The sequence below is a fragment of the Trifolium pratense genome, unplaced genomic scaffold (genome assembly GCF_020283565.1).
Source record: "Trifolium pratense cultivar HEN17-A07 unplaced genomic scaffold, ARS_RC_1.1 scaffold_92, whole genome shotgun sequence".
Taxonomy (NCBI): domain Eukaryota; kingdom Viridiplantae; phylum Streptophyta; class Magnoliopsida; order Fabales; family Fabaceae; genus Trifolium; species Trifolium pratense.
Window position 1 is genome coordinate 36,857 of NW_025721074.1, and position 26,605 is coordinate 63,461.

The 26,605-nt window shown below is 32.4% G+C and overlaps 2 protein-coding genes across 6 annotated transcripts in view; one reads left to right on the forward strand and one right to left on the reverse strand.

Annotated features, from left to right (window-relative positions):
- Positions 1 to 16,674, reverse strand: part of LOC123901995 — a 46,363-nt gene extending 29,689 nt beyond the window's left edge. The window contains exons 1-6 of one of the 3 annotated variants that reach the window (XM_045951741.1): positions 15,536 to 16,673; positions 13,303 to 13,434; positions 12,837 to 12,941; positions 12,694 to 12,750; positions 12,390 to 12,620; positions 11,558 to 11,686 (exon numbers count right to left, since the gene is read on the reverse strand). In XM_045951741.1, coding sequence (XP_045807697.1) covers positions 11,558 to 11,686; positions 12,390 to 12,620; positions 12,694 to 12,750; positions 12,837 to 12,941; positions 13,303 to 13,434; positions 15,536 to 15,574 — 693 coding nt within the window. In that variant the 5' untranslated portion in view covers positions 15,575 to 16,673. Of the gene's footprint in view, positions 1 to 11,557; positions 11,687 to 12,389; positions 12,621 to 12,693; positions 12,751 to 12,836; positions 12,942 to 13,302 lie in introns of all 3 variants that reach the window. The other 2 variants (XM_045951740.1, XM_045951739.1) reach the window with 2 other exon arrangements.
- A 4,796-nt stretch (positions 16,675 to 21,470) lies between these two features.
- On the forward strand, positions 21,471 to 23,686 carry LOC123901998. 3 transcript variants are annotated; one of them, XR_006807395.1, is made up of 3 exons: positions 21,471 to 21,558; positions 21,808 to 23,190; positions 23,288 to 23,686. XR_006807395.1 is itself a non-coding variant. In XM_045951744.1 (2 exons), the coding sequence occupies exons 1-2, from the start codon at positions 23,038 to 23,040 to the stop codon at positions 23,564 to 23,566; spliced, it is 378 nt and encodes a 125-aa protein (XP_045807700.1). In that variant the 5' UTR covers positions 22,686 to 23,037; the 3' UTR covers positions 23,567 to 23,686. The 3 variants fall into 3 exon arrangements, 1 of the variants encoding a protein (XP_045807700.1); XR_006807394.1 differs by lacking the exon at positions 21,808 to 23,190; XM_045951744.1 differs by lacking the exon at positions 21,471 to 21,558 and having other exon boundaries at positions 22,686 to 23,136.
- The last annotated feature ends 2,919 nt before the right edge of the window (positions 23,687 to 26,605 follow it).

Genomic DNA, 26,605 nt, shown 5'->3' on the forward strand with positions numbered 1-26,605 from the left:
GCCACTAGTTAGCCCACCCCTACCGCCCGTTTTTAGACGAGTTAATGGCGGTGCAGGGGGAGACAGGCGGGTTGGCCCTTTTTGCCATCGTGAGATTGAGAGACTTGTTTTTGAAAAAAAAAATTTAAAAACTATTCGGTTTTGAAATTTTAAATGTAAAAAACTGAAACAAGATTTAGATTTTTTGGTTTTGAGTTTTGAGTTTTGCACCCAATTTTGGACTGCAGTAAATCCTCATCCGGATTAGAACATATCTTCCAATAACTAGGAAAGTATAGCTCGGATCAAATACTATTATACTAAGGTTATAAAGTTCGTGAACTTACCTGCCATAAACTATAAATACAATGCATTTACCTTATGTACTTATATCCTATAAATACAAGGCACCGTTTGGTACGTCCAATAAGCTAGCTTATAGCTTATTGGACTAGCTTATAAGCTTGTTTGATATAAATGACAAGTGTTTGGTAACGAGTTTCTCTAACTAGCTTATAGCGTTTTTTGATAAGCTATTTCAACTAGCGTTTGAGCTTATAGCTTTTAGCTTTTTACGGTTATCCCATTTTTATCCTTATCATTTTTGTTTTATTATTTCTTTATTTTTTTAAAAAAATATAATAACTACCCACTTATATAAAAAAATAAAAATAACTACCCACTACTATGTACTTTTATGTCATTTTGAATTTACAACAGCTAATTTTGCCAAACACTTTAATTTTATTCTACTAGCTTTTCAGCTATAAGCTATCAGCTATAAGTTATACGCCATAAGCTAGCTTTTAAGCTATCAGCTTATAGCTTATTTTTACTAAATAGAGCCTAATAGTATACGATAAAATCTGAGCAGAAAAGCTTCTGCATCCAATTCCAATCAATCGAGAGAAATTCATCATAAAAGATTTTGGAAAAATACAAATTCAAAATTACAGGAATCTGTATCTGATTCATGACTTGCTTCTTTCGAATGAACATGTTACTGCCTTATACCAAATAAGGATCAACCAAAGGAATGACAAAGGACTCTGATTTTCCGTAGAAAGCATTGTCACGGATCAAGCAACTGAATCCAATTAATTCAAGACACAGTAAAACATTCAAACCATTACACTTACCCAACTATCAAAACATCAATCACAAATTCAGAACAAACGGGTCAAGCAAAGAGAGTTACTTTTCGCACCCCCTGCGTATACTCAAACATCCCCTGAAATTATCATACTACCCCTCTCGCTCTATGTGGGGCGAGCACTTTTTTCGACCTCTACGTAGCGAGCGTTGTAAACTCAACATCTGCACCCCAAAAAAAAAAAATTATAAAAAGAGAGTTCGCATCCAATATGGCGAGCATGTTCGCATCCAATAGGGCGAACAACTTTTAGGGGGTGAAGACGTCGAGTTTGAGTATAAAATATTGACACTCGCCACATATACGGCGAGCAAAAAGAGAGTTCGAATTCAATAGGGCGAGCACTTTTTTCGTGATTTTTTAGGGGGTGAAAACGTTGAGTTTGAGTATAAAATATTGACACTCGCTACTTATACGGTGAACCGAAACACAGTTTGCTCTGTATAAAGCGAACTGTAATAATGTGAATTGAATGTGAAATATTCTTTTTATATTTGATAATGAATGTAAAATATATATATATATATATGAGGAGGGTTATATTGACTCCAAGAGTAAGTTATAAATATTACTCCAAATCATGGCCTTTGATTTTAATATTTATTAATGGTTAAGATTGATTGATCATAAAACACAAAATAAAACTTATTTTTTGATTGTATTGAAAAATAATCAAAACATACCTTAAATAGACTTATCTTTTCTCTCAATTTTTTTAACGCTCCTCCCAATTTGTTTTTTTCCTTCTTAACCACCACTTAACCTTATTTCTCATCTTTGCTTATTGTCTCCATCAACGACCATATCCTCTCATGATGGTTGTAGCTGTTCCACGATCCATTTTTCCTATCCTCCAAAACATAATTTCAAAATTTTCAACCCAATACTTTACTCAGTTTTTCAAGATCTAAAACCACAATTTTTAGTACTATGTTATCATCAGATTAATTTTTTTGGTACTCTCTTTTCATCACTCTCTTTTCTTGGTGTTTTTCTTTACGTATCTCTTTATCCTTTATTAAATTCATATTGCATTGGTTAGGAAATAGAGTATCCTAATTGATGGAAGATTAAGAACAAAAGTTGGGGCTTTATGCAATTCGCTCAATTAAAATATTTTGCTTGAGAGGTGGTTATTTAGGTTTAGGTGATGGAAGCCACTAAGATAGTGAAGCAATATAACAATGGAAGGGTAAATAGCGTGTGCGACAACTATAGAGAAGATGAGAGAAACTACTGTGCTGAAACTAAAAATAGCGGTGGAAATTGACTTCGTGGTAAATAGCGGTGCTAAAAAACAAATAATTGGTCTAGACCAAAAAAGAAAAAAATCGGTACATGTTCTATATAAATACTAGCACAAAAATTGTAAGAAAAGAAGTAGGATTGTTAAAAGATTAGTGTTAAGCCATTTCAGAGTGTGTGGAATCCTTGTCTCTAGTGTGATAAAAAAATAAGTCTCAATTAATAATTATAATTAATTCATTCTTTTCTATTTAAAGTATGTTTTGATAATTTTCCAATACAATAAAAAAAAAAGTTTCACTTTGTGTTTTATGATCAATCAATCTTAGCCATTAATGAATATTAAAATTAAAGGTCATGATTTGGAGTAGCTTTTATAACTTACTCTTGGAGTCAATATAACCCTCCTCTATATATATATATATATATATATATAGGGGAACTTTCAAGTAAGAGGACTTATTATTATGAGAGATGAGAGGATCAATTGTCAACCGTTAGATTCATATCAATGAATGAGATTAAATTGGTCATTAAACATTGCACTAACACACTATCTCTTCAACCTCCATCTCCTGAAAATGTGATGCAGCGGTTCCGATTCAACCATTCTATTTGATTTTCACTGAATCGTTTTTTATTCTTTCTACTTGAGCAATCACAATTTCGATTCTATGGCTTACAATTTTCAACATAAAAAAAAAAAATCCCAATTTGATTTAGTTTTGTTAGACTTCAAGAACCTTTGTTGCAATACCCAAATTATGATTCTTCATGATTCTCCCATGGTGTACTGACAAGGTATTTAGCAGCAGCGAAATTTCAACCACCGAAAACAAAGTGACGGGATGTTGTTACAGCGGCGAGGGCGACCGAGATGACGACGAGTTCTGCAAATTCTGACAATGAGTGTCGTAAAAACTCTGAAGAATAACTATTGAGTTTTAGTTTTGTATCTTTGAAGGAAGACAAATCGTGTGAAAGAAGATTAAAATGTGTTATCCCCAAATTCTAACATATCAAATTGCAAAAATCTCAAAACAAGGGTTTCTAAAATCCCAAATTGCAAAATTGAAAAACAAGGGGTTTTTAATTGATATAGATTAATGTAACAAAACCAAAGCAATATTTTTTTGTTGATTAGTCCAACTTGTTGAGAGAAATACATGGAAGAATCATGGAGGAGATAAAGTTGTCGTGTTACCAGAGAGAACAAAGAAAGAAAAGAGTTTAGGAAGAAGGAAGGTTGTGAATAGAAAAATAATCATATGCAATTGGAACTTTTAATCTGTATGTACACTTTTGATCAAATGGTCAATTTTTTTTTTTTTTTTTTTTGGTCAGGTAGCCTAGTGGCTTGAAATTCCACCTTTAAAGATGGATAAGTGGAGTGTCCAGGGTTCGAACCCTGGCTCCTGCATATAAAATGCTGATGTCCCAACCAATTGAGCTAAGCTCATGGGGACTCAAATGGTCAATTTTTACTCCTCTCATCTCTCATAATAATAATAAGTCATCTTACTTGAAAGTTCCCCTATATATATATATATATATATATATATATATATATATATATATATATATATATATATATATATATGTTGACTTATTCATTGCCTTCATTGCATTGATACAATTTATTTTGTCATAATGATCTATATATAATTGATACAAATGTTGTAAACTCAACATCTGCACCCCGAAAAAAAAAATTATAAAAAGAGAGTTCGCATCCAATATGGCGAGCAGGTTCGCATCCAGTAGGGCGAGCAACTTTTACGGAGTGAAGACGTCGAGTTTGAGTATAAAGTATTATCACTCGCCAGATGTGTGGTGAGATGCGTTTTTAGTAAAAATGCAATTTAACACGCTCGCTCCACACACGGCGAGAGGAGTATGATGGGATTATTAGGGGGTGCCTGAGTGTATCAGGGGTGCGAAAAGTACAACTCTCAAGCAAATTCCAAATACTAAAATCAAAGCCCACTCCACAACTATCAAAACATCAAAGGTTCTACTTTTTGCACCCTCAACACACTCAGACACCCCTTGATAATTTCATTATACCCCTCTCGGCTCTCGCTGCGTGTGCGTGTTAAATAGAATTTTTACTAAAAACACCGATCGTCACACAAATGGCGAGGAAATGGCCGGTGACTGCTCGCCAAAACGTTGTGCCACGTGGCACAACGTGATTGGTCGCGTGGCTAGTTGTGACAAGGCAAGACCCAATAGGAGTGGAGGAGAGGTTCTATAAATGGGGGGGGGGGGGGGGGGGGGGGGGGGACCATTGTGAAAAAAATTTCACAGATTTTCTCTTCTTCCTCTTCTTTATTCTTCTATAATTTTTTTTACTTGTTATAGTTTTTATTTTAGTTCTGTGTTAACGGCCGCAAACAGGCTAATCATAACAATTTTATCGATTTTTTTTCACTAATTAAAAATGTTATATTAGTCGATGGTGGACTTTTTGTGTCCAAATTAAAAATGTTATGATTAGCTGAAACAGATACTACCATGCTTACAGTCTGGTCTTCCGGAGGTGGTGTTACATTCCACGGTAAAATAATTGACCAGGTGCTTTGTAAGGGGTATAAGCCCATAAAAAAGTACTACCAAGCTTGATACCGGAGCTTCGCGGTTGGGACTTTAGGGGACATTCTAAAGCGTTGAAGGTGGAACTGGAAAAACAGGTTGGTAGGTACTATTAAATTTGTTTCATGTCGCGCATGCAAATACTAGAGGGAAAATGCGGAGGAGGAAACAATATATGTCAAGAGTTCCGACTCGGGTGCAAATAAGACCCGGGAAACTTTTTTTTTTTTGTGACATGGTGGTTTCAATACCGGGATAATTTATTTCGAGGCAGAAATACTTGATGTAATATCTAAATTGATGTATTTTTTTTGTCTAATTAATGAAAAAAATTATTCCTACATTTTTACTGTCTTCATTTCCTTTTATGTAAAAAAAATGCTTATAGCGAGGCACACTCGCCTCACAGGCGGCGAACTCCTCACTGGTTCGCTACTGAACCGGCGAAAAAGTCAGTCGTTGTCTGTGTGGCGAGGATATGTTATTCTCTCTTTGTGTGTAGCCAGCGTTGCGATTGTCAGAAACATATTGAAAGGAACATACCCACAATGAATGTTTAAACTAAAATATTATTCCTAATAATCCAAAAACTTAACGGTAAACACAAACAGATGAAAAACTACATATATAAATTGTCCGGCTAATTTAAACAAAAATAGTCGATTACATAACTAAAATATTGAAATCCAAAAAAATACTTAAAAACTTAATCCATATCCATACGGAAAAAAAAGACGTCAAAATAAAAAACAAAAGCATAATAAATCAGAGTACGACGGGATCATCAATCGTAGAACCGCTTGTGATATTTGCTTTTTTGTTGCCCGTTTCAGCTTCCATAAGTTCTTGAAACTTGGTCTGGCGGTCCAAAAAAGATGACTCCCATGCAGCAGCCTCCGGAGAACAATATTTCCTCCATTGTGGACACGTCGGAGGTATCGGGCATCCGTCTTTCAACTTCACATGGAAATAATGGTCGGGAATCGAACCAACACAAACAACATGCGAAGAAGGGTCTTCCAGTGGGCTGCCACGTAGCGGGAAAAATTCAGACAATCTCCATGCTTTGTCAGATTTACAACGACTCTATCTAGAATAAAAGCTGCGATGTGTCCCATATCTGAAAACGTGAACCATTTTTCCATCAATGCAACGCCGGGGCTCCTAGTCTTTTTCTTAGATGGTAATAGCGCTTCTGTAATATAGGCAAAACGTTTCTCACCCCATATATACATGGGCAAATCCACCGCCCAGCATGCCTGGGCATGTGCCCGGGCTCGGCCAATCCCAATTTTTTTAATATATTTAGGGTTCTTAATTTAATCTAAAAATTCGAATGTTTGAGTAAAAACTACTAAAATTTAAGTATATATTCATAATCCTAATGAAATTCCGAGCAAAATGGTATATTTACATGTCCAATTTAATGCAAGAATGAAAAACACGAATTTGAAGTTTTGCTTCGGAGGTTGAAGACTATGAACAGTGGTTCTGCAATTTTAAAATATGTTTTTATTATATATATATATATATTAAAGAAGCGTTGCTATATCAGAAGAGTACACATTTGTGCCATGGTTGTGTGAACATTATGTTACCCAGGCGACCAGGCTTCTCGTCCCAGCCTCCCCCTTTTTGTTGTTATTATTATTATTATTATTATTTTTCTTTCATTTTAATTTTTTACCTAATGCTTAAATATAACTTAAAATATAAAAAAAAATAGTTTAATTGCTTTTGTGTTAATCTCAAATATATTGTAATTCTAGTTTCTTTTATATGTAGGATTGTGGGGGTTTATGACATTTACTTATGTAGTTATTATGAATTAAATATTTAAATTAAATCCTTAAAATTAATTACTTTTATTATAATTTCAGACTTCAATATTTAAATAATATATATATTTTTAGTTCCTTAAAAAAAAAACTAAGTTAAAAAGGGTCCAATGAAAGTTGAACAACCACATGCTAATTATATGGGGTTATACATGCCACTGCAAGTTCTTAAGCCTCCTTGGGAAAATAAGATTAATGGTGTTGCTTCAAAGAAGATAAAGACAATCTTGACTCGAGACGAGTCTCTGCCAACCTCGAGAGAATGATAGAGAATGGTTGAGGCCCAAAAGCACAACCCATCCATTGTGATCCAAGCCCATAATTCCTTCATCATATTTGCTTCTAGAACATTTGACATAACACTAGTCTTCTTACACCTTCTTATTTTAACACTTGTAATGTTGCATTGTAACACTTGTTTTGTTATTTAGGGCACTTGTCTTCCATGCATGTAAGCATTACTCCTATAAATAGGAGCTTCACATTGTACTTTATAAATCAAGCATTAGTAATCAAATTGTTTTCTCATTTGAGATATTGAGAGTGAATTCTCTCTTGGCTTTATGTTTGGACATAAAACTCCAACTTTTCCTTAAGAAGCAAGCTGAAAGGCAATTATGTAATTAAACTTTTTAATGTTATTTTTATTTATTTATTTATTTATTGTTGCACTTTTTCTTTCCCAAACTGATAGAAGATAGCTTACGGCATCAAGTGAGTTGCAGCAGGCAGTAGATTGAAAGAGCCATTCAACAATATGTTTTTTGCGTTACTTATTTTTTCCGATTTGAATTAGGAGAAACAAATTTTGAATCCAAAAACATGATGTATTTTTCAATTTGAACCGTTTCAAGGTTCGGTGCCGGGAAAGCAAGACTTCCTTGAATCGACGCACATGGAAGCAATCGAAACCGCGGGAGCTTTCGTCACTAGAGATTGACGATTCGTCATATCACAAATATGTTGTTTAATATTTGAGTTTAATTACCTAATTCCTCGTAGATGGTTTCAATTACATGAACGAATTTCAATTACCATGCCTTCAACTCTATGTTTTACAATTACATGGTTCCTATTTTATTTCATTAGATTCTCACGCAAAGAATTTTCAACAAAAAAAAATATTTAAATCAAGGAGTTGATTTTCCCTACTAATGTGTTAATTTAAGTCACGAAGAGGGGTATTCAAAAACTTTTACCCTGATTTAAGCGAGACAGGACCTGACCGTTTGCACAAACTATATTGGGACTATAACGTGCTTGTGAGAGCATATATAATAAGCTAGAAATCTATAACCATTTATCTGCTAACAATAATTTTTCAATACAAGATAAGAGATAGGATATGATTGAAAAATAATGAAAATATAATTTTTTATTTTCATTACTCTGAAGCTTTGCGTCAAAAAAAATTACTATTTAGCCAACAAGTTCTGGTTTGTGCTAAAAAAACAAAACTAAGAGCCTCTCACATGAAACCCCTCAAAAACTGCTACGCATTAATGTCACCTCTCGGTTTTATTTCCTGCAAGTAAGTAAATCCAATTAATTCAAGACACAATAGATCATTCAATATTATCAAAACATTCAAACCATTACACTTACACAACTATCAAAACATCAATCACAAATTTAGAACAAACAGATCAAACAAATTCCAAATACTAAAATCAAAGCACACAACTATCAAAACATCAATCACAATTCACAACAAACAGATCAAGCAAATTCCAAATACTAAAATCAAAGCCCAAATCAAAAAAGATCTCAAATTTCAATCATAAGGCTACCATAATAACCTTCAAACTAAAAAAATCATCAAAAGACAACAAAGCCCTAACAAAAACCAAAGCTTTGTCAATCAAACCTTTATCTAAAACACAAAATGAAAAAACTCAAACTTTTCCAACACCCAGATACCAATAAGTTCAAATAATCATCAATAAGCACTTAAACATCTTATTTATAAAGAAAAATAAGAAAACACATTGTTACCAGATTGGGTCTTCTATACAAAAAGCTAATCTTCAAGGTTTCCAGTGGATTCATTGGATGGCAAAGGTTAACCAGTAAACAAAGCAATGTCTCTGGGAATTTTAGCAGCTTCTGGAAGAGAGGCAGATACACCTGCCTGCAACATAAGCAACAGTAAACCCAGATCATTATTAAAATTCACGTGCACACATATCAAACAAAATGCATATTTTGCCATCTTCAGATGAGGAATATCTAAGCCATTTAACATTTCGTAGTCTCACGCCTCTCATCGGCTTAAAATATTGCAATACACCCTTGATATGGTATTCATAAAAGTTCAGTTATTGTTTATCCAAATAACTGATATCTATCATAAACACAACTACGGCTAAAGAAGCTATTTATTGCCTCTACCTTTGTATCAGATGTTTTTGCCAGTGTCCGAACTGCTATCCTGAGATGGATCAGCTTGCTCCTGGATAGAAGCATTCCAATAATCAAAATCAGTTTGCTAATAGTATTAATTTTCAAAAGTTTGCTCCTGGATAGTCCTGATTCCTTTATTATAGTATTAATTTTCAAAAGTTGATATTTATTTGATAAGGCATCAGAAATTGGTTCAAAAAAATTGTCATACCTTCAATTGAGTTGTATTCATAAAAGTTCGGTTATTGTTTATCCAAATAACTGATATCTATCATAAACAAAACTACGGCTAAAGAAGCTATTTATTGCCTCTACCTTCGTATTAGAAGTTTTTGCCACAGTGTCCGAACTGCTATCCTGAGATGGATCAGCTTGCTCCTGGATAGAAGCATTCCAATAATCAAAATCAGTTTGCTAATAGTATTAATTTTCAAAAGTTTGCTCCTGGATAGCTGCAGTACTGATTCCATTATTTATAGTATTGATTTTCAAAAGTTGATATTTATTTGATAAGGCATCAGAGATTGCTTAAAAAAAATTGTCATACCTTCAATTGAGTTGCAATTCATAAAAGTTCAGTTATTGTTTATCCAAATAACTCAATTCATAAAATTTCAGTTATTGTTTATCCAAATAACTGATATCTATCATAAACAAAACTACGGCTAAAGAAGCTATTAATTGCCTCTACCTTCGTATCAGAAGCTTTTGCCACAATGTCACAACTGCTATCCTGAGATGGATCAGCTTGCTCCTGGATAAAAGCATTCCAATAATCAAAATCAGTTTGCTAATAGTATTAATTTATAGTATTAATTTTCAAAAGTTTGCTCCTGGATAGCTGCAGTCCTGATTCAATTATTTATAGTATTAATTTTCAAAAGTTGATATTTATTTGATAAGGCATCAGAAATTGCTTAAAAAATTGTCATACCTTTAAAATAGGATAAAAAGGACAGTTCGCAATGCCACATCGCCCATCGGGTAATCCACAGTTGCGTTCAATTAACCCATACCCCTTGTAACCCCAGGAAACACCATATGAATTTCTCACTAACCAATAATCTTTCCCTTCTAGTTGGCCAAAACCAACAATCAACAATGAGTGAAATTCCCCATGTTCAAAATCCTCATCTATTTGGAAAATCCCATCGGACGCTTTGTAATTCTTAAAATCCTTTCCGATCAATACAGCCACCGCCACTGGCTGGCGACATACAGCAAGCTTTAGTCTCTCTTCTGCACCGAAATCCTTTTTATAGGGAATACGTTCGTATCCCTCTATAAATGTTTTCACATTTGCTTTTTTCACACGGCATGGCAAACGGAATGATTTGGTGTTATAATCCAAAAAAGGGTAATCTTTTTCTCTGGATATCCCCTCTCTCTGGATATAGAGAAAGGCGTTTTCAACCCACCCTCCGCGACAACCGTTACTTTTCAAATCACAAGATATCAATTCCTGTGAGGATAATTTCTCCAGCACACCCGTCTCTATTTTGACAATAGATTCCACGGCGGCAACGGCCACATGTGCCCAACAAGTATCTATTAAAAGGAATAAATAAATAAATTAAATAAATAATCTGCAGTATGTGCCCAACAAGTTTCTATTAATTTTAAATAAATAAATTAATATTGAGATTTCTTACCAACGGAACCTTGGTCGTCAATGGACGACATGCACCCTTTCAGACGCCAGTCAACATCTGCCCTCAATTTTTCGGGGCTAAGAAAATCGTCTTCATATCTTACTCCTCGCCGACGTGTGATCCCAAATAGAAACACGCAAGCTACCGCAATCCCAATAAATGTTGCAGCATACTAAAACAAGAAAATTGAACAAATTAGTTCAGGAAATTGCATTTGATCTTTAACATTAAATCAGAAGGATCAAATACCTCACTGTAAGAGCGTTTACGTTTACTTCCATTCCCAGTCCCACCAAATCCGTTGCGCCGAGGCACTCGGTCGACGCTATAAGGAGCAGAGAAGTTCATACTTCTTCCCCCCTGATTTTAAAAGGCCACCAAAGCAATTTAATCTAGCATACATTTACTCAAAACTATGATAAAAGAGTTACTCCAAATCTCTATCCTCCACTTCATTTTAATCTAATGGCCTTTATTATTGTAAAGTTATTCTATATGAGATCGGAATTTTGCTGCGATTTTGCTCTGATTTAGGATCCAGATCCTTGAGGGTGAGCAAAATCGCAAAATCCATGGATTTCACGATTTTGGTCCCGATTCTGACAACAATGGTAATAACAGATAACCATAATAATTCAATTTCTGCTGAATATGAGGAAGTACTTAGAGAAAGAAAAGCAAGAGAAAACAACCTGCTTGAGGTCGTGTGGGATGTCATTTCCATGAGCAATATCTCTAATTCGAGTCGGAGGAATGGATGCAATGAATACTGCCTTGAAAAATAGCAAACATGGATGTATCTTACGACTAACTGGAAATTCCTGTATACAAATGAAAATACGGTAAATGAAGGAAGTAAGCCATGAAAACAAAAAAGGTAAATACATTCTCAAATAATAAAACTCTGATCACAACTAATATGTGATAAATAGTCAAGTCGGGTTCTACTCATGTATTTAACTCAGATAACAACTTTGCAATTTCTGTTCAATTTTCATCAATCAAAGTATATACTATAGTGTTAGGTGTTAGTATTTAATAGTAAGACCTCCACCATCATATGTATAACAGATAGTGCATGACTTTGTTTGTATATATGATGATGAGGCTTCCAATCTATGGTTGGGAGAGTTTTATGATTGAATGCGGGAAAGATTAGTTCCATCCCATATCACCCAAGTGGAGGTAAAGAAAAAAACGTTAAATATTAACAGGAGCAATTTTAAATAATTCAAAAAATTGAACCTAGCATCATTCCATCCTTTTACACCAATTTATAAACATGGCCCCAAAGACCCACATCAAAAAATGTGGAGGCTACTTGTGCATTGCCCAATTATCAGTCAAAAGGGGCTCTTAAGTGAGCGATCGAGTTACAAATGTAATATAAAACAATTCAGGTATTTTTAATTGACAGCTTAAGCCTTTGGAAGAATTAGTTCATGATAGAACCCAAGGGTAACTAACTAAATTTCGAAGCTGCTAAAAAGATAGTATAACCAAAGACGGTGTGGGGGGACTGACCTCACTCAGGCCTTGAGCGGCTCCAGGGCGTTCAACATTACTATTCTCAGACTTTATAGTTTCAAACAACCATGGGACAAGATTGGGGAAATTTTTTTCACCCATTACTCCTATAAGGGATCGAGTGGCTCTAGCAGCAACTGACCGAACTTCTGGGAAAGGATCAATGAGTCCCTGAAGTAGTGTAGGGACAAGAGCTGCTATTTCTGGTTTCTTTATCGCACTTCCAACCTAGAAAAGGAAAATATAAAAATGTAAGTAAAACACAACAATAATTTAATCAGTAAGTAATACCAAGGCTAACCTGTCGAAGGGCCGTTTGCACAGCTAACTGGACTTCAGAATGGGAATCAGTCAAGACCTTCAAATAAAGAGATATATTTAGGTAATGAAACCAAAAAATGACCAGAAACATACTTGTCATAATGTGATTGTTTAATCTAATACCTCAGTTTTAGGGAGGCACCGAGACAACTGAGGAGCAGAATATGCCATAGCACCAAGCAATTGTACACTACTTTGTTTTTTCCTCAATGTCTTATCTTCAAGACCCTGAGCAAATATATTAACTGTTGAATAATTCTTTGCAATAAAAGCACAGTAAATGTCACACAAATCAAGATCGCATAATCGAAAGGGGAAATCAAGATCGCAACCAAAATTGATGGACTCAACTCATAATAGTAAGTGTGTGTGTGTGTGAGTGTGTGTAAAGTAATCTATATGAGATCGGGATTTTGCTGCGATTTTGCTCTGATTTAGGATCCCGATCCTTTAGGGTTCGCGAAATCCATGGATTTCACGATTTTGGTCCCGATTCTAACAACAATGGTAATAACGGATAACCATAATAATTCAATTTCATGCTGAATATGAAGAAGTATTTAGAGAAAGAAAAGCAAGAGAAATCAACCTGCTTGAGGTCGTGTGGGATGTCATTGCCATGAGCAGTATCTCTAATTCGAATCGGAGGAATAGATGCAGTAAACAAAGCAATGTCTCTGGGAATTTTAGCAGCTTCTAGAAGAGAGACAGATACACCTGCCTGCAACATAAGCAACAGTAAACCCAGATCATTATTAAAATTCACGTGCACACATATCAAACAAAATGCATATTTTGCCATCGGCAGATGAGGAAAATCTAAGCCATTTAACATTCCATAGTCTCATGCCTCTCATCGGCCTAAAGCATGCAATACAATTGAGTTGGTATGGTATTCATAAAAGTTCAGTTATTGCTTACCGAATCAGCATAGAATCGCTTAGATACTCTTGCTAAGCAACAACGCCAAGCCATGGAGGAAATCGAGAGAGATAGGTATGGAGGGTTTGATTTGCGATTAGAGAGAAAGATAAACGGTTTGCGATTCAATTGAGAGAGAAAGATAAAGTAAGGTTCAATTTGGGATTCAATTGAGAGAGAAAGATAAAGTAGGGTTCAATTTGGGATTCAATTGGGCCGAATATATCAAATTCTATAATGGGCTAGAGTTCAAAGTATTACTCCTTAAGCACAGTCAATTACTCCTTCCAACCATTTCACTTTTTACATTCATTTTAATGTAATATAGAGCCTTTTTGTTTTTAGCTTTTAAGAAAATGAATTTTTTCTTTGTATTTTATAAAATACATTTTCTAAATTAAAATACTAATCTTGACATCTTATAAATTAAAGATCAAAACATAGTAAAAAAATATAGACTATATACATTACTTTTTTTTTTGTGACACTCCTATTACTTGTTGAATGAATCTAAAAGGTTAAATTTTACTTATATATAGAACCAAAAGGAGAGTACAATTGAGGCACAAAAATTGGGAAAAGCTATATTGAGACCTCTAAATTAGAATAAGCTTAGTACTCTATCATTCTCTTATTTGTTGAAGATTTTATTGTGTTTGCCAGTTAATATTTAAAAGTCCATTTTTATTTATGTTAAGAAATTAAAATAGAACACTTAGTCTATTTCTACAAAGACTAATAGGCATGTCTTAAAAAGTCTAATAGGCCAATACAATTTTGAACGCCCTTGATAGCAACTAGTATCTCAAACTTAGTCTAACAATTTTGTAAAATGTACAGATGAACAATCAAATCATATCATATTCATATTATATATAATAGCAACTAGTATCTCAAACACACATAGATGTGTGTATATATATAATAATGTGTCTAATATACTTTTATATGATACTGACCTATTTGAATTAATAGACATTTTATACAGGATATTGTCGCATTTATTTTCACCCCCTAATAATAATAATAATAATAATAATAATTTAAACAATCCTATAAATCTATAATATATTAGCACTCCGGTACATATGTTATATGGATATGTACCGGTACAAGGCTTAGGTAGACGATTGTGATTGGTTCACAAATAGTATTTAATATAAGAAACTTAACAAATATTATTTGTAAAGCAATCAGAATAATTCACCTTAGCAAATATACCGATACATATCCCGAATTCACCAAAGGGTTAAGCAATTAGACATGAAATAAATAAACTAAAAAATAAATAAAAAATAGTACTAATAATAGTCTATCTCTACAAATACTAATAGGCATGTCTTAAAAAGTCTAATAGAACCAATCAAATTTTGAAAGCCCTTAACATCCATTATTTTCATCTAATTGTAAAATGTACAGATGAACAATCATATCCATATTCATATTATATATAATAGCAACTAGTATCTCAAACTTAATCTAACAATTTTGTGAGCGCCCACAAACACACATAGATGTGTGTGTATATAATAATAATGTGTCTAATACACTTTTATATAATACTGACCTATTTAAATTTATCGACATTTTATACAGAATATTGTCGCATTTATTTTCACCCCCTAATAGCACCCAGGTCCACATATTATACGGATATGTACCAGTACATGTACCAGTACACGTTTAGGTAGACGATTGTGACGGTTCACAAAATTTAACAAATATTATTTGTAAACCAATCAGAATAATCCATCTTAGCAAATATACTTATACATATCCACATAATATATGTAAACCGAAGAATTCACGAAAGCATTAAGCAATTAGAAGATATGAAATAAATAAACTAAAAAATAAATAAATAAAAAATAATAATAAAAAATAATAACAATAATACTTACCTGAGTGGAGGCAGGAGGCAAGAGAGTTGTGTTTTGCATAGTAATATGACTAATATTTCTGAAAAATTGAATCAAATCTTATTCATTGATATCTGGAGCAGTTTGACACAACGAATAAGATTTGATTCAATTTTAAAAAACACAAAAATAGAAAAAGCAGACTCAGATCTAATATAAGCATAAACATGCTTGTATTTTATGTTGAGGCAGAACAGATAAATCCGATTTGGTGATTGATTTCGTAAGAGAGAGAAAGAGAGAGGAGCGGCGAAGACAGTACATACATACACACACGATGCACTTTGTAATTTGACTTTTACTTTTAGGTTTGTTACAGATACAAGTTTTGTTGTTAGCCAACGGGCCGGTCGGGCCAAAACACCACCCGGCCCAAATCTAGAAAAAAAAATGTTGATTAAAAAAAAAATTCATGAAAATATATTTTAGATTTTTTTTTTTTGGTTATATATATAAAATAATGATTTGAACCCACCATTATTTTTTTCACCATCAATTTAATCTGATTCGAAAGTGAATTACGTGGTTACTGCCCCTTCTTCCTGCTAAAGATCGATTAACCCACAACCTTTTAATCCCAGAAGAAACACACAAACAACAACCATCTCATATCTCTAACACAAATACAAAAATTAAAAACTTAAATCAATTGTGGAAAACTGAGAAAAAAATCCAAAAAATATATTTTAGATTCAAAATACGAAATAAAAACACAAACAACATCTCATATATGAAACACAAATACAACAACCAACAAACATCAATTGTGGAAAATTGAGATTTGAGTGCTAAGAAGAAAAAAATCCAAAAAACATATTTCAGGTTCAAAATACGAAATATAAAAACACAAACAACAACCATTAACACAAATACAAGAACCAACCAAATTAAAAACTAATCAATTGTTCAAAATACGAAATAAAAACACAAACAACAACCATCTCATCTCATATACATATATATATATATATATATATTGAATTCAGAATTGATAGGAATTGAGAGAGAGAGAGAGAGAGAGAGAGAGAGAGAATTGAGAAGAAGAAAAAGAAGTAGATGAGAGAGCGAGATTGTTTTCTCAGAGGAGATGAAGATTATCTCTAGATCTATTTTTTCACGTAGTAATAATAATAATAATAAAGCTTATACCAAAAACAGAAAAAATAATAATAATAAAACTAAAAACTAGAAAGTCAGAGTAATAAAAACTAAAAGCCTGTTATCGTGCAGTGTGCCTGCCTAGTAGGATAGGCTGCATCACATATCAGATGTGGCATTCTTTTATTGGACGGTTTTATGAAAGGGTGAGCACTTCGGTACACATATTATGCGGACGTGTACCGGTACATTATTAAGGTGTATAATTTTAATTGGTCCACATGAAATAATAATTAAACATATCATTTCAAGATTTATATAGAATTTTTTTAAATTACTCTTTCTCTCTCTCTCGTTATTTTCTTTTGGTTTTACATTATTTTTTTACTTTTCAACTATTTCTATTATTTTTTATAATTGTAGCACCACTCGTTCTAAAGTCTTTTCTTCAATTTCTCGTGAAGTTGATATTTTTATTTCATACATATAATTTCGAGGTTTTTAAATTTTTGATTGTTTGAAGTTATTAGGATTCATTGAAAATTTTCTTTATTTTTGTTTTTGCTAGTCGGGTTAGGGTGAAACACGAAACTCAAGAATTTTAATGGTACGTATTAAAAATTCAATGTACTGGTATTTTTTTTCTCACCACTAGTTTAATCTGGTCTGAGGTTCAATTTTATTAGATTGTTAGGTAAATGAATATTTTTTCGAAAGAAATCATTTTTTTACCATTTAAAATATTATAATAACTTTGTACCAAACAAAATATATTATATACGAGTATTAAATAAATAGTGCTTAAATGTCGACCGTGTAACAATTCAACATCAAATTTTTAGTTAGATTAACAATGACTATTGACTAAAGAAACATTCATAAGAAATAAGTGTTAAGTCCCCACTAATCTTCTCAACTGTGACTAAGAAAAACAATTTAACCTAATTGGAATGATAAACACTTAAAAAGTTGAATTTCAACAATCTAACAGTTCAATATCATATCGTTAGACTAATTATTATAGCAGAAACCTAGTTATTATGAAAGGATTGTTAAGTCACAACCAACTAGATGTGTAAAAAAATCATAATAAATTTTGAGGTCCTTAATTTCCGACAAATTTTTTATAATGCAAAATCATAAGAAATTTTGTAGCGATAAAAACTTTTTTTTACGGAATAAATAAAAACTTTTGTTTTTTTTTTGGTAAAAAATAAAAACTTATTTAACCCTGTAAAATACAATGAATCACTAAAAATTAACAATATTACAATAAACTATATATACATATTAAAAATTTTAAGTTTTTTTTTAATAAAAAATAAATTTATTTTACTAATTATAGGTATTTAATGATTAAATGGTGTTCTGGTGAACAAATAACGGGGTGTGAATAGTATGATAATGGACCGTACGAAAAAAACGCGATATATCTTTATCATCATATGAGTACAATATTTATAGGCATATGATGGACGTGCTCTTCACGTTCCTTACAACCGTCAATGCATGTGCTAACCGTATGTCTAGTCAGTAATTTCCACTTATGTGACCTTATGATTGACGATTGTGGAGATTGCGTGATGGGTGGGTCTCGCCCTTCCCGCCATCTTTTGAACGTGTTGGATTGGGCTTCACTGACTTTCATTTAGCAGATTGGACCTATTTATATCATTAGATTAGATCGTTGTTAATCGACCCCATATTTTTACCCCGATCCAAATAGTTAATAATATTAACCTTATAAACTAATAATATTAAAAAAAATTGAAAAGTAATAATATTGAAATATTAAAATCGTAGTTGGATCAATCATAATTTGGTGACTGCTCCGGTAGTTTGGAATCTGAGAGGTGTTTTTCTGATTTTGGATTATGAGATGGATCTTGATTAAGTGGTGTAGGTGGTGATTGTTTAGGGTTTTTTCTTTGGGTGTTCCGCATATATACGACACCTATGTTATGTAGTTTCTTTTCATACCAGTCTCTGTTCGTCTTGTGCAGAGACCTGGTTATAAATAATATATTTTGTCATTCAAAAAAAATAATAGTAATTTAAATTTTTATTTTTGTTACAATAATTACAAAAGTTATTAAAATCATACATTAATTTTTTTTGACGCAATCATACATTAATTTTTAAGAAAATACAAAATACTAAAATAGTAGCAATATTTTATAGGATATTAAAATATTTGAATGCTTAAAAAACGTGAAAAATCTAAATTAAAATTTATAAGATATGATGCAAAATCGTCAAAGAAAAAAAATGATGCAAGATTTGATTTATTGTGGAAGGATATATTTGTAAATATTAAAAAGTTGTGTTTAATATAAAAAACTTAATAAAGAAAGAAAATCTGCATTAATTACTTATTAATTGTTAACCACATCAGCGATGTACCGGTACACATCCACATAATATGTGTACGGAAGAATTCCCCTTATAAAAGAACTATTCCAAATTCATACTCCCTCCGGTCTCATATATAAAAAACAAAAAAAATACTACCTCCAGTCTTGTTTATAAGCAAAAGTTGACCTAAAATATAAGCAAAGATTAACAATTTCTTTTAATTAATCATAATCTTCCAAAAACACCATTATTAATTATTCTACTTTTTAACATTATTGTAGAGTACCAATACAAATTTAATACATTGTAAGGTTATTTTAGGAATTTCAATAAAAACATCACATTAAATTAAGATAAAAAGGAACCAATCGTTAGTTGGTTCAGTGGTGATTGGTGCTGAACTTGGTAGGGAGGACTGCGGTTCGATCCCCCGCAACTACGATCGGGAGGGGGCTGGAACCACCTGATGCCAGAACTGACCCCCGAACCAGATTCAACTGGTGGTGAAAGCAAAAAAAAATTAAGATAAAAAGGTCATTCCTTAATAAGTGTGCAAAACATAATTCTTGCTTATAATAGAAGCCGGATGGAGTAATTTATAAAGTCTTAAGACTTAAATATAAGCAAAAGTTATCCTAATCATTACAGATATTTTCAATATTCCTATTTTACCCTTAGTTTTACTTTTCAAATAATTTTCATACTACTACAAGCATAATCATTATTACCGTTTTGAAGGCTTGACTTTACTTGTTTGTAACTTTTCTAAGGGTAAAAGTGTAAATGTATTATTTTTTCTATATTTTATCCACTCTTCTTAAAAAGTGTTCATTTTTTTTGTTTATTATAATCAAGACCGGAGAGAGTATACATACATCAATAATTGATAAAATGAGGAGTAAACCATCATTTTGGTTTTTGAAATTGTAACTCGCTGTCATATTGGTCCTTGAATGTGTGAAAATTACAAATATGTCTCTAGTATCCCATTTTATAGTAATATTTTGGACTAAATTGACCAACAAATTACACATTTGAGGATTAAATTGACTACTTAAAAATATATTCGAGGACCAAAATGACTATACAAAAGACATTCATGGATCTGTTACCAATTTTAAAAAAATAACAAAATAATAATTTTAGTGTATTTATGTATAATAAAATAATAGGGTTAAGTATATTTTTAGTCCCTACATTTTACCCTATTGTCAAGAATAGTCCCTCTATTTTTTTAGTGGTGAAAACAAATCTTAGATTTTTTTCGTTATCAAAATTGGTCTCTACCGTTAGTTTTTCAAACGGAATGCTGATGTGGCATTTCTTGACCCATTATTTATATGACCTCACCAATAACATGGTGACATGTGTCAACCATGTTATATAAAAAAAATATTTTAAAAAATGAAATAGATATCTCTGTATTCTCTCTTGTTTCCATTTTTATGTAAAATCCTATCCCTGAAATAAATTTAAATTTAATAAAAATTTAAATTTATTTTTATTAAATCTTAAAAAAAAACGTTTTTTATTCTTGAAAAAAGAAACAAAATTTAAAAACAATTTTTTTAAAAATGTTCCCTCATAATTTAAAATGTTCTATGAATTTAAAATATTCCTTTTGTCAATTTAAAACATTTTTTTAACTAATCAAATCTCTCTAATAATTGAGATTTTTTGTTTTTGTTTTTTAAATTTTTTTTAAGAATAAAAAATGTTTTTTTTTAAAAAAGGTTTAATAAAAATAAATATTGTTTTGTCAAGATTATCCCCCCACCTCCCCTCCCCTCTCTCTATCTACCTAGAACCAATCGGACCCTTAGGGAATTTGTTCTTTTCTCATAAATATTTTTTTTATAATCAAAAATATTTTTTTAATAAACTTGTAACAAATACAAGAATTTTTTTTTCATCAATTTTAAATGTTTTAATAATAACTATGTCAAAAAAAATAAAAAATAATTAAATGTCCGTTTGGATTAGCTTATTTTTGAGTTTATGCAAACAACGTATGCAATATAAATTAGATTTTATTCTTAGTTTCTATGTACTCAATCAGAAGCTCTTTTAACAATAAAACTATAACTAATAGTTTTTTAACTAAAATTTAAATTTTTTGGTAAATCTTACTTTTTTTTATAAAAAAAGGTAAAAATTATTATTTTTTATTATAATATGGTTAAAAGAGTATGTTTGATAATATATAGTATAATTTTTCTAAAATATAAAAGCTGTTTTTTTTTATTCTATAACTTTTAAAAATTATTGTTTGGCCTAACTTATAATGAAAAAAAAAAAAAAAAAAAAAAGAGAAAACAAAAATTAGGTGAAACCGTAACTAAGTTAAACTTGAATTTTGTAAAGTCTAAATCGGCCGACTTATTTTTAACGCTAATTAATTTCTTTTCTTTTTATTTTTTGTTTTATTTATATATATATATTCACTATCTCTATTCTCTATTCTCTATTCAGTATTCTCTTGTGATCGTAACCGCTGTTACAATCGTCTTCTCACTCACTGCTTCCTTCGCTCATCACTTCTCCGATTCCAGGTATTGTCGTCAATCCAATCTACTTTTTCCGTCTTCGTTTTTCCCTTTCGATTTCACTTTTCTGTTGTTACTTTTATTATGATTTTTCGTTTCTGCAATCTATAAGTTTTCGTACTAGGGTGATTCGATACGTTAGTTTTATTATTCTTTGTTTGGATTATGATCGATTTTAATAGGTTTTTGTATTGACTTCTGTTCGATAGCATCGGTTTGTTGGATGTTTACAAGTTTTATTATGATTATGAATAGGAAATCACTCAATTAATCTTTGACATATATGAAACAAGGTGATTAAAATCGGACCGGAACGGCCGGTTCGACCAGTTGAACCGGGAACCGGACCTCTGTCCGGTCTAGAAGACACTAGAAACCGCTGTGCTGTAGAACCGGGATTTGAACCGGAAAACCAGATGAAACCCGCATTTTCGGTTTTCTGACCATAGCAAATAGGCATCGATCTATAATTTCAATGGAAGCATCGATCTAAGAAGAGATGAAGATACATAAATGAAATCATGGAACAGACACAAAGGTGGGTAAGAAAGCATGAGGATAGAGAGAGACTGGAGATTACGGATGCTGCTTAATTGTTCTCCTTGTTTAAACTAAGTTTTAGGGTTTATTTTACATTTGGGCCAAAAACAAGTGGGCTTGGATCAGAAATTTTAAATCAAACAAAAACTACCAAATCAAATTATGATATATTTTTTTGTTTTTTACTATTATTAAAAAAATATAATTAACAAAGGTCCGACCTCGGTTGAACCTCGGTCCGACCTTTTAACCTCGAACCCATGAGCATGCCGGTTCAATAACCGGTCCGGTTCTGATTACCTTGATATGAAACTAGCTACCATTAAAAAAACATACCATGCATGCATGTTTTACTTTGAGAATCTCAACTTTAAATATGGAATATTGGAATGCTATAACACACCCACTCCCATTCGTCTTCTATTAGTGACATGCACTTTAGGGTGTATTTAATTTAACCACTCTTTAGAAAATAAGTGGTGTATTCTAGTTAGCAACATGCGCCACAAGGTGTATTAGACTCACTATAAGGACCACAAAAGAGAGAGAGAGAGAGAGAGAGAGAGAGAGAGAGAGAGAGAGAGAGAAACGCCATATCTTGACTCAAAACCTTAAGTATATATGCATGGTTCACCTGTCTTATATATTCAACATTTTTCTCATGACTTAACCACCCACGCTTGAAACCCTACAATAATTTGCTATAATACTCTTTCTGAATAGTAAAGGAATGGATATGGAGTGAATGTTATAGGATCGAAAAGGAAACGAAAAAACGTATGTCTTCCCTCCCCTCAAGATTGCATCAATTTGGGGGAAGAAAAAGTGATATAGGAAGGATTTTACTCTCATCTCCTACTAAAAGTTGAATCAAACAAATATAATTTAAAATATCCCCTCCCCTCCGTCTATACCCCCAACCAAAAAGACCACCCTAAAGAACATATGTCGTACTTTGAGAAATTCAACTTTAATTTGAGTATAATTTTTACAGGCAGTCTTTTTCCTAGTTCATCAGTAAGTAAGAAGAAACCTAACCTAAGTGTAAGTGTACTGTCTCTGTCGGCGCTCTCTCTTTGTTCCTCCTGATCTGAACCAGTAAAACAATTATCCGAATTTATTTATTTATTTATTTATTATTTTGTTGAATTAGAATTTGACAATACGATTGTTTGTGGTTTTATTGAATGATCAGATGTCTCTGAAATCTGCTCTGTCGATACTCCGCGATCAGAAGGATAGGTTGATGATTGCAGCACAGTATAGGTTGATTATTCCTTGTAGATTTGCAGCAGCACATGTATACTATAGATTTCGTCGTCATCATCGGACTTCTTCTCCTATTGAAATTGATTGGAGCCAGGAACATCCAAAAAAGGACTTTATGACAAAACCTTATAGTGAATGGACCGACAAAGATAAAACTGAGTGTTTTATGGCAAGATATAAACGCTTTGGCACAGGAGGACTTTGAATCGTCCAAATCATCTTCACCATCTGTTTGGGAGTTTAACTGTTTGTTTCTTTCTTTCAATTTAATTGCTATTTGGATGTTTTTCATATGAATAATTTTGACTTATGTTTGCTCGGTTTATCATTTTATTTTCAATTCTTTGTCAAAAAGTCACAATTTTAATTTGCAATTCATTGTTGAAAATTAAGGAATACCAAATTTAAGCAATTTCTAATGGCATATCAAATAGCATGTGTTGAAGATTATACTATAAATCATGATTGCAGTCTCACCAAGTGAACTTGGTCGAATTACCAGTCTAGTAGTCAAAGGGTAGAAAAGCTGCATTTTCATGAGTTGCTGTTTAAAATAGATGGATGTCATTCTTGTTCCACCTTCTATCATCATCTAAATGAAAACTCTATAGTATTACCTCCAATTCTCCCACTTTGGCATATCCTTAAAGTCTCCAATGAAGGAAATGTTTGAAATGAAGGACAATTACCTCCAAAGAATTCAACACTGATACTCCTTATGGACGTCATCCAATGAATGCAGAGTTCTTTCAAACCATAAATGGGGAGTGTTCCGATTGAGTTGTCTGGAAAATTTGTGAGTGTCGAAAGAATTCCTCCAACAGTGTGAGAACAACCCCTTTCAATAAGACTTATATTGGTTAACCGAATAAAATGTCACTTTGGATTTATCTCAATTAAAAGTGCTCTAATAATGTTTGACTTATGTGGGTGTATGAATATCTATGAAGCTGCAAGTCTTTAATGTGTAGAAACAATAGAGTAATTCTTTTCTTTTTCTTAATCGTTATTTGATTCAGTGGTGATTGACGTTGAACTTGGTAGGGAGATCACGGTTCGATCCCCCGCAACTGCGATCGGGAGGGTGTTGTAACCACTTGATGACAAAACTGACCCTCGAACCAGATTAAACTGGTGGTGAAACTGAAAACCCAAAAAAAAAAAGGTTAGTTGAGTTAGACTTCATGGGCTCACCATGGTCAGGGCAGACCTTAAGACTCAAGGAACGCTTACTAGGGTACAATTCGCCCATCAAAGAGGTTCTCACATTGGGAGTGAAAGTTGAACTTGTGATCTTGCAAATGAGTCAACCTTCATTGACTCGAAAGAGTAATTATATTAAAAGGTTAAAATCAAAACGATGATAATTAATAATTAATTCCAGTTAGAAGAAGAGGAATGATTCTTTTTGGGATGTATTTCCTTTCTTATTCTTGGAGGGGCTTGTGTGTAATTATACCCATGGCAACTCAAGTAGTAGTTAAAGAATAATATCAGTTAAATTTTGTGTAGTGACAAACTTAACGCGGTTATACTTATACCATCTAGAATCAATACTTTTTCAACGCAAACTTAATGGCATATCAAATAGCTGAGGGACTTGGTTGTTTTTAATAGTTTAGGGGAAAAATAGTTGAGGGAATAATTTAGAGGCCAAGTTGGTGAGAGAGTGATAGTTTAGGGACTAAATTAACCGATTACTCAAAAAAAATATTGTCATTTTAGTCGCTGGTTATATCACCACTCCATTTGTGCCAACTCAACGTGCCACGGTCCCAAAAATGGCACATCAGTTTTTTTGTAAAGTTAACAGTCATTTTTAATGTATGGGACTAATGTGACTAATGGATTGCAAAGTCAAGAACTATTTTGTATTTTTCCTTGAATCAGGGACTCAGGGACGGATCCAGACATTTAATACTGGTGTGGCCAAATTTTAAACACCAGATTTTTTTTTTTATTTTGTTAAACTTAGTTTTTTTTTGGTACATAAAGAGGGACAAAACCCCAAAAGAAGTTAAGAAACTAGACGAACAGTCCGAGGCAAGCAAGTGCCGGAACTGTCATAAAAAAGGAGACTTTGAAACTCTCTAGGAGGTGTCTCCAAAACATGCAAATCAAAGGAGTTTAGCGTCAGACTGTAATTAGCTAACCAATCAGCTGACTTGTTTCCTTCTCGCCAAGTGTGATTAATCTGGACATGCTAATTCAAGTTGGTAAGATCACGAATACGTCTAACCAAAGTAGGAATTTTCATGTTGTCATTGTAGTTTCCTGTTACCATTTCAACTAACACCTTTGAATCACTTTCCACTTGAAGATGAGTAATTCCTTGTCGTCTAGCCAAATCCATTCCGATGTACATGCCCCACATCTCAGCATGGAGGGCATCACAAGATCCAATTTTTCGGGCAAAGCTACTTAAACATATGTCATTGTTGTCTCGAAGAAGGCCGCCACACCCTGAAAGGTTCATTGAACTTTTATGAGCGTCGTCACAATTGAGTTTGATCCATCCTTCTTGAGGTTGTTTTCAACCAATAAAAACAGTATCCTTCTGCTCGCATCTGTCGATTTCCATTGCCATCTTGAGAATCACATGAGTTGGATTATTAGGACGTCAGAACTCATATTCAAAGATACTCTTGTTTCTCCATATCCACAAGTGCCAACAAGCTACCATGAAAATAGTCTGCCATTCTTTATTGTGAGCTCCCTCCATGTTATAAAAAATCCAATCCCTGCAAGTCAACGAAAAGAAATTAGTAATGTTAAACTTAGTTCTATGGTTACTAAAACGTTTTTTTTTTTGCTTTAGTTCTATGGTTACTAAAGCATTGATTGGAGAATTTTTTTATAGATCATTAACATTCGAATAATATTTTCATCGTTTAGTAATGTCTAAATTCATATATAAGTAAATCTAAAATAATTTCATATGTTATTGATCTTCATTAAGGTTAATGGTGTGCAATAAAAATATATAAAATTTTAATCTTGGTAGATCTCAATAAGTAACATATCAAATTATTTTAAGTTTTTATAAAATTTTACATGTATTTTATCTATAAGATGATATAAATTTTCAATTTTAATGGTAAATTTTATAAGGATTAAAACGTCATCATACAATTTGATTTTTCTCATATTATGTATGTATTGACCATTACTTTAAAAAAATATTAACCACAACTATTATTCTTGATTTATTATTATTATTATTATTATTGTTGTTGTTGTCGTC

What these genes read in the sequence shown, in the direction of transcription:
- LOC123901998 (XM_045951744.1), top strand. Translation starts at nt 23,038, where the DNA reads ATGTCGTACTTTGAGAAATTCAACTTTAATTTGAGTATAATTTTTACA. An exon ending in AGAAGAAACCTAACCTAAGT is followed by an intron (nt 23,137 to 23,287) that starts GTAAGTGTACTG and finishes TTGAATGATCAG; the next exon opens with ATGTCTCTGAAATCTGCTCT.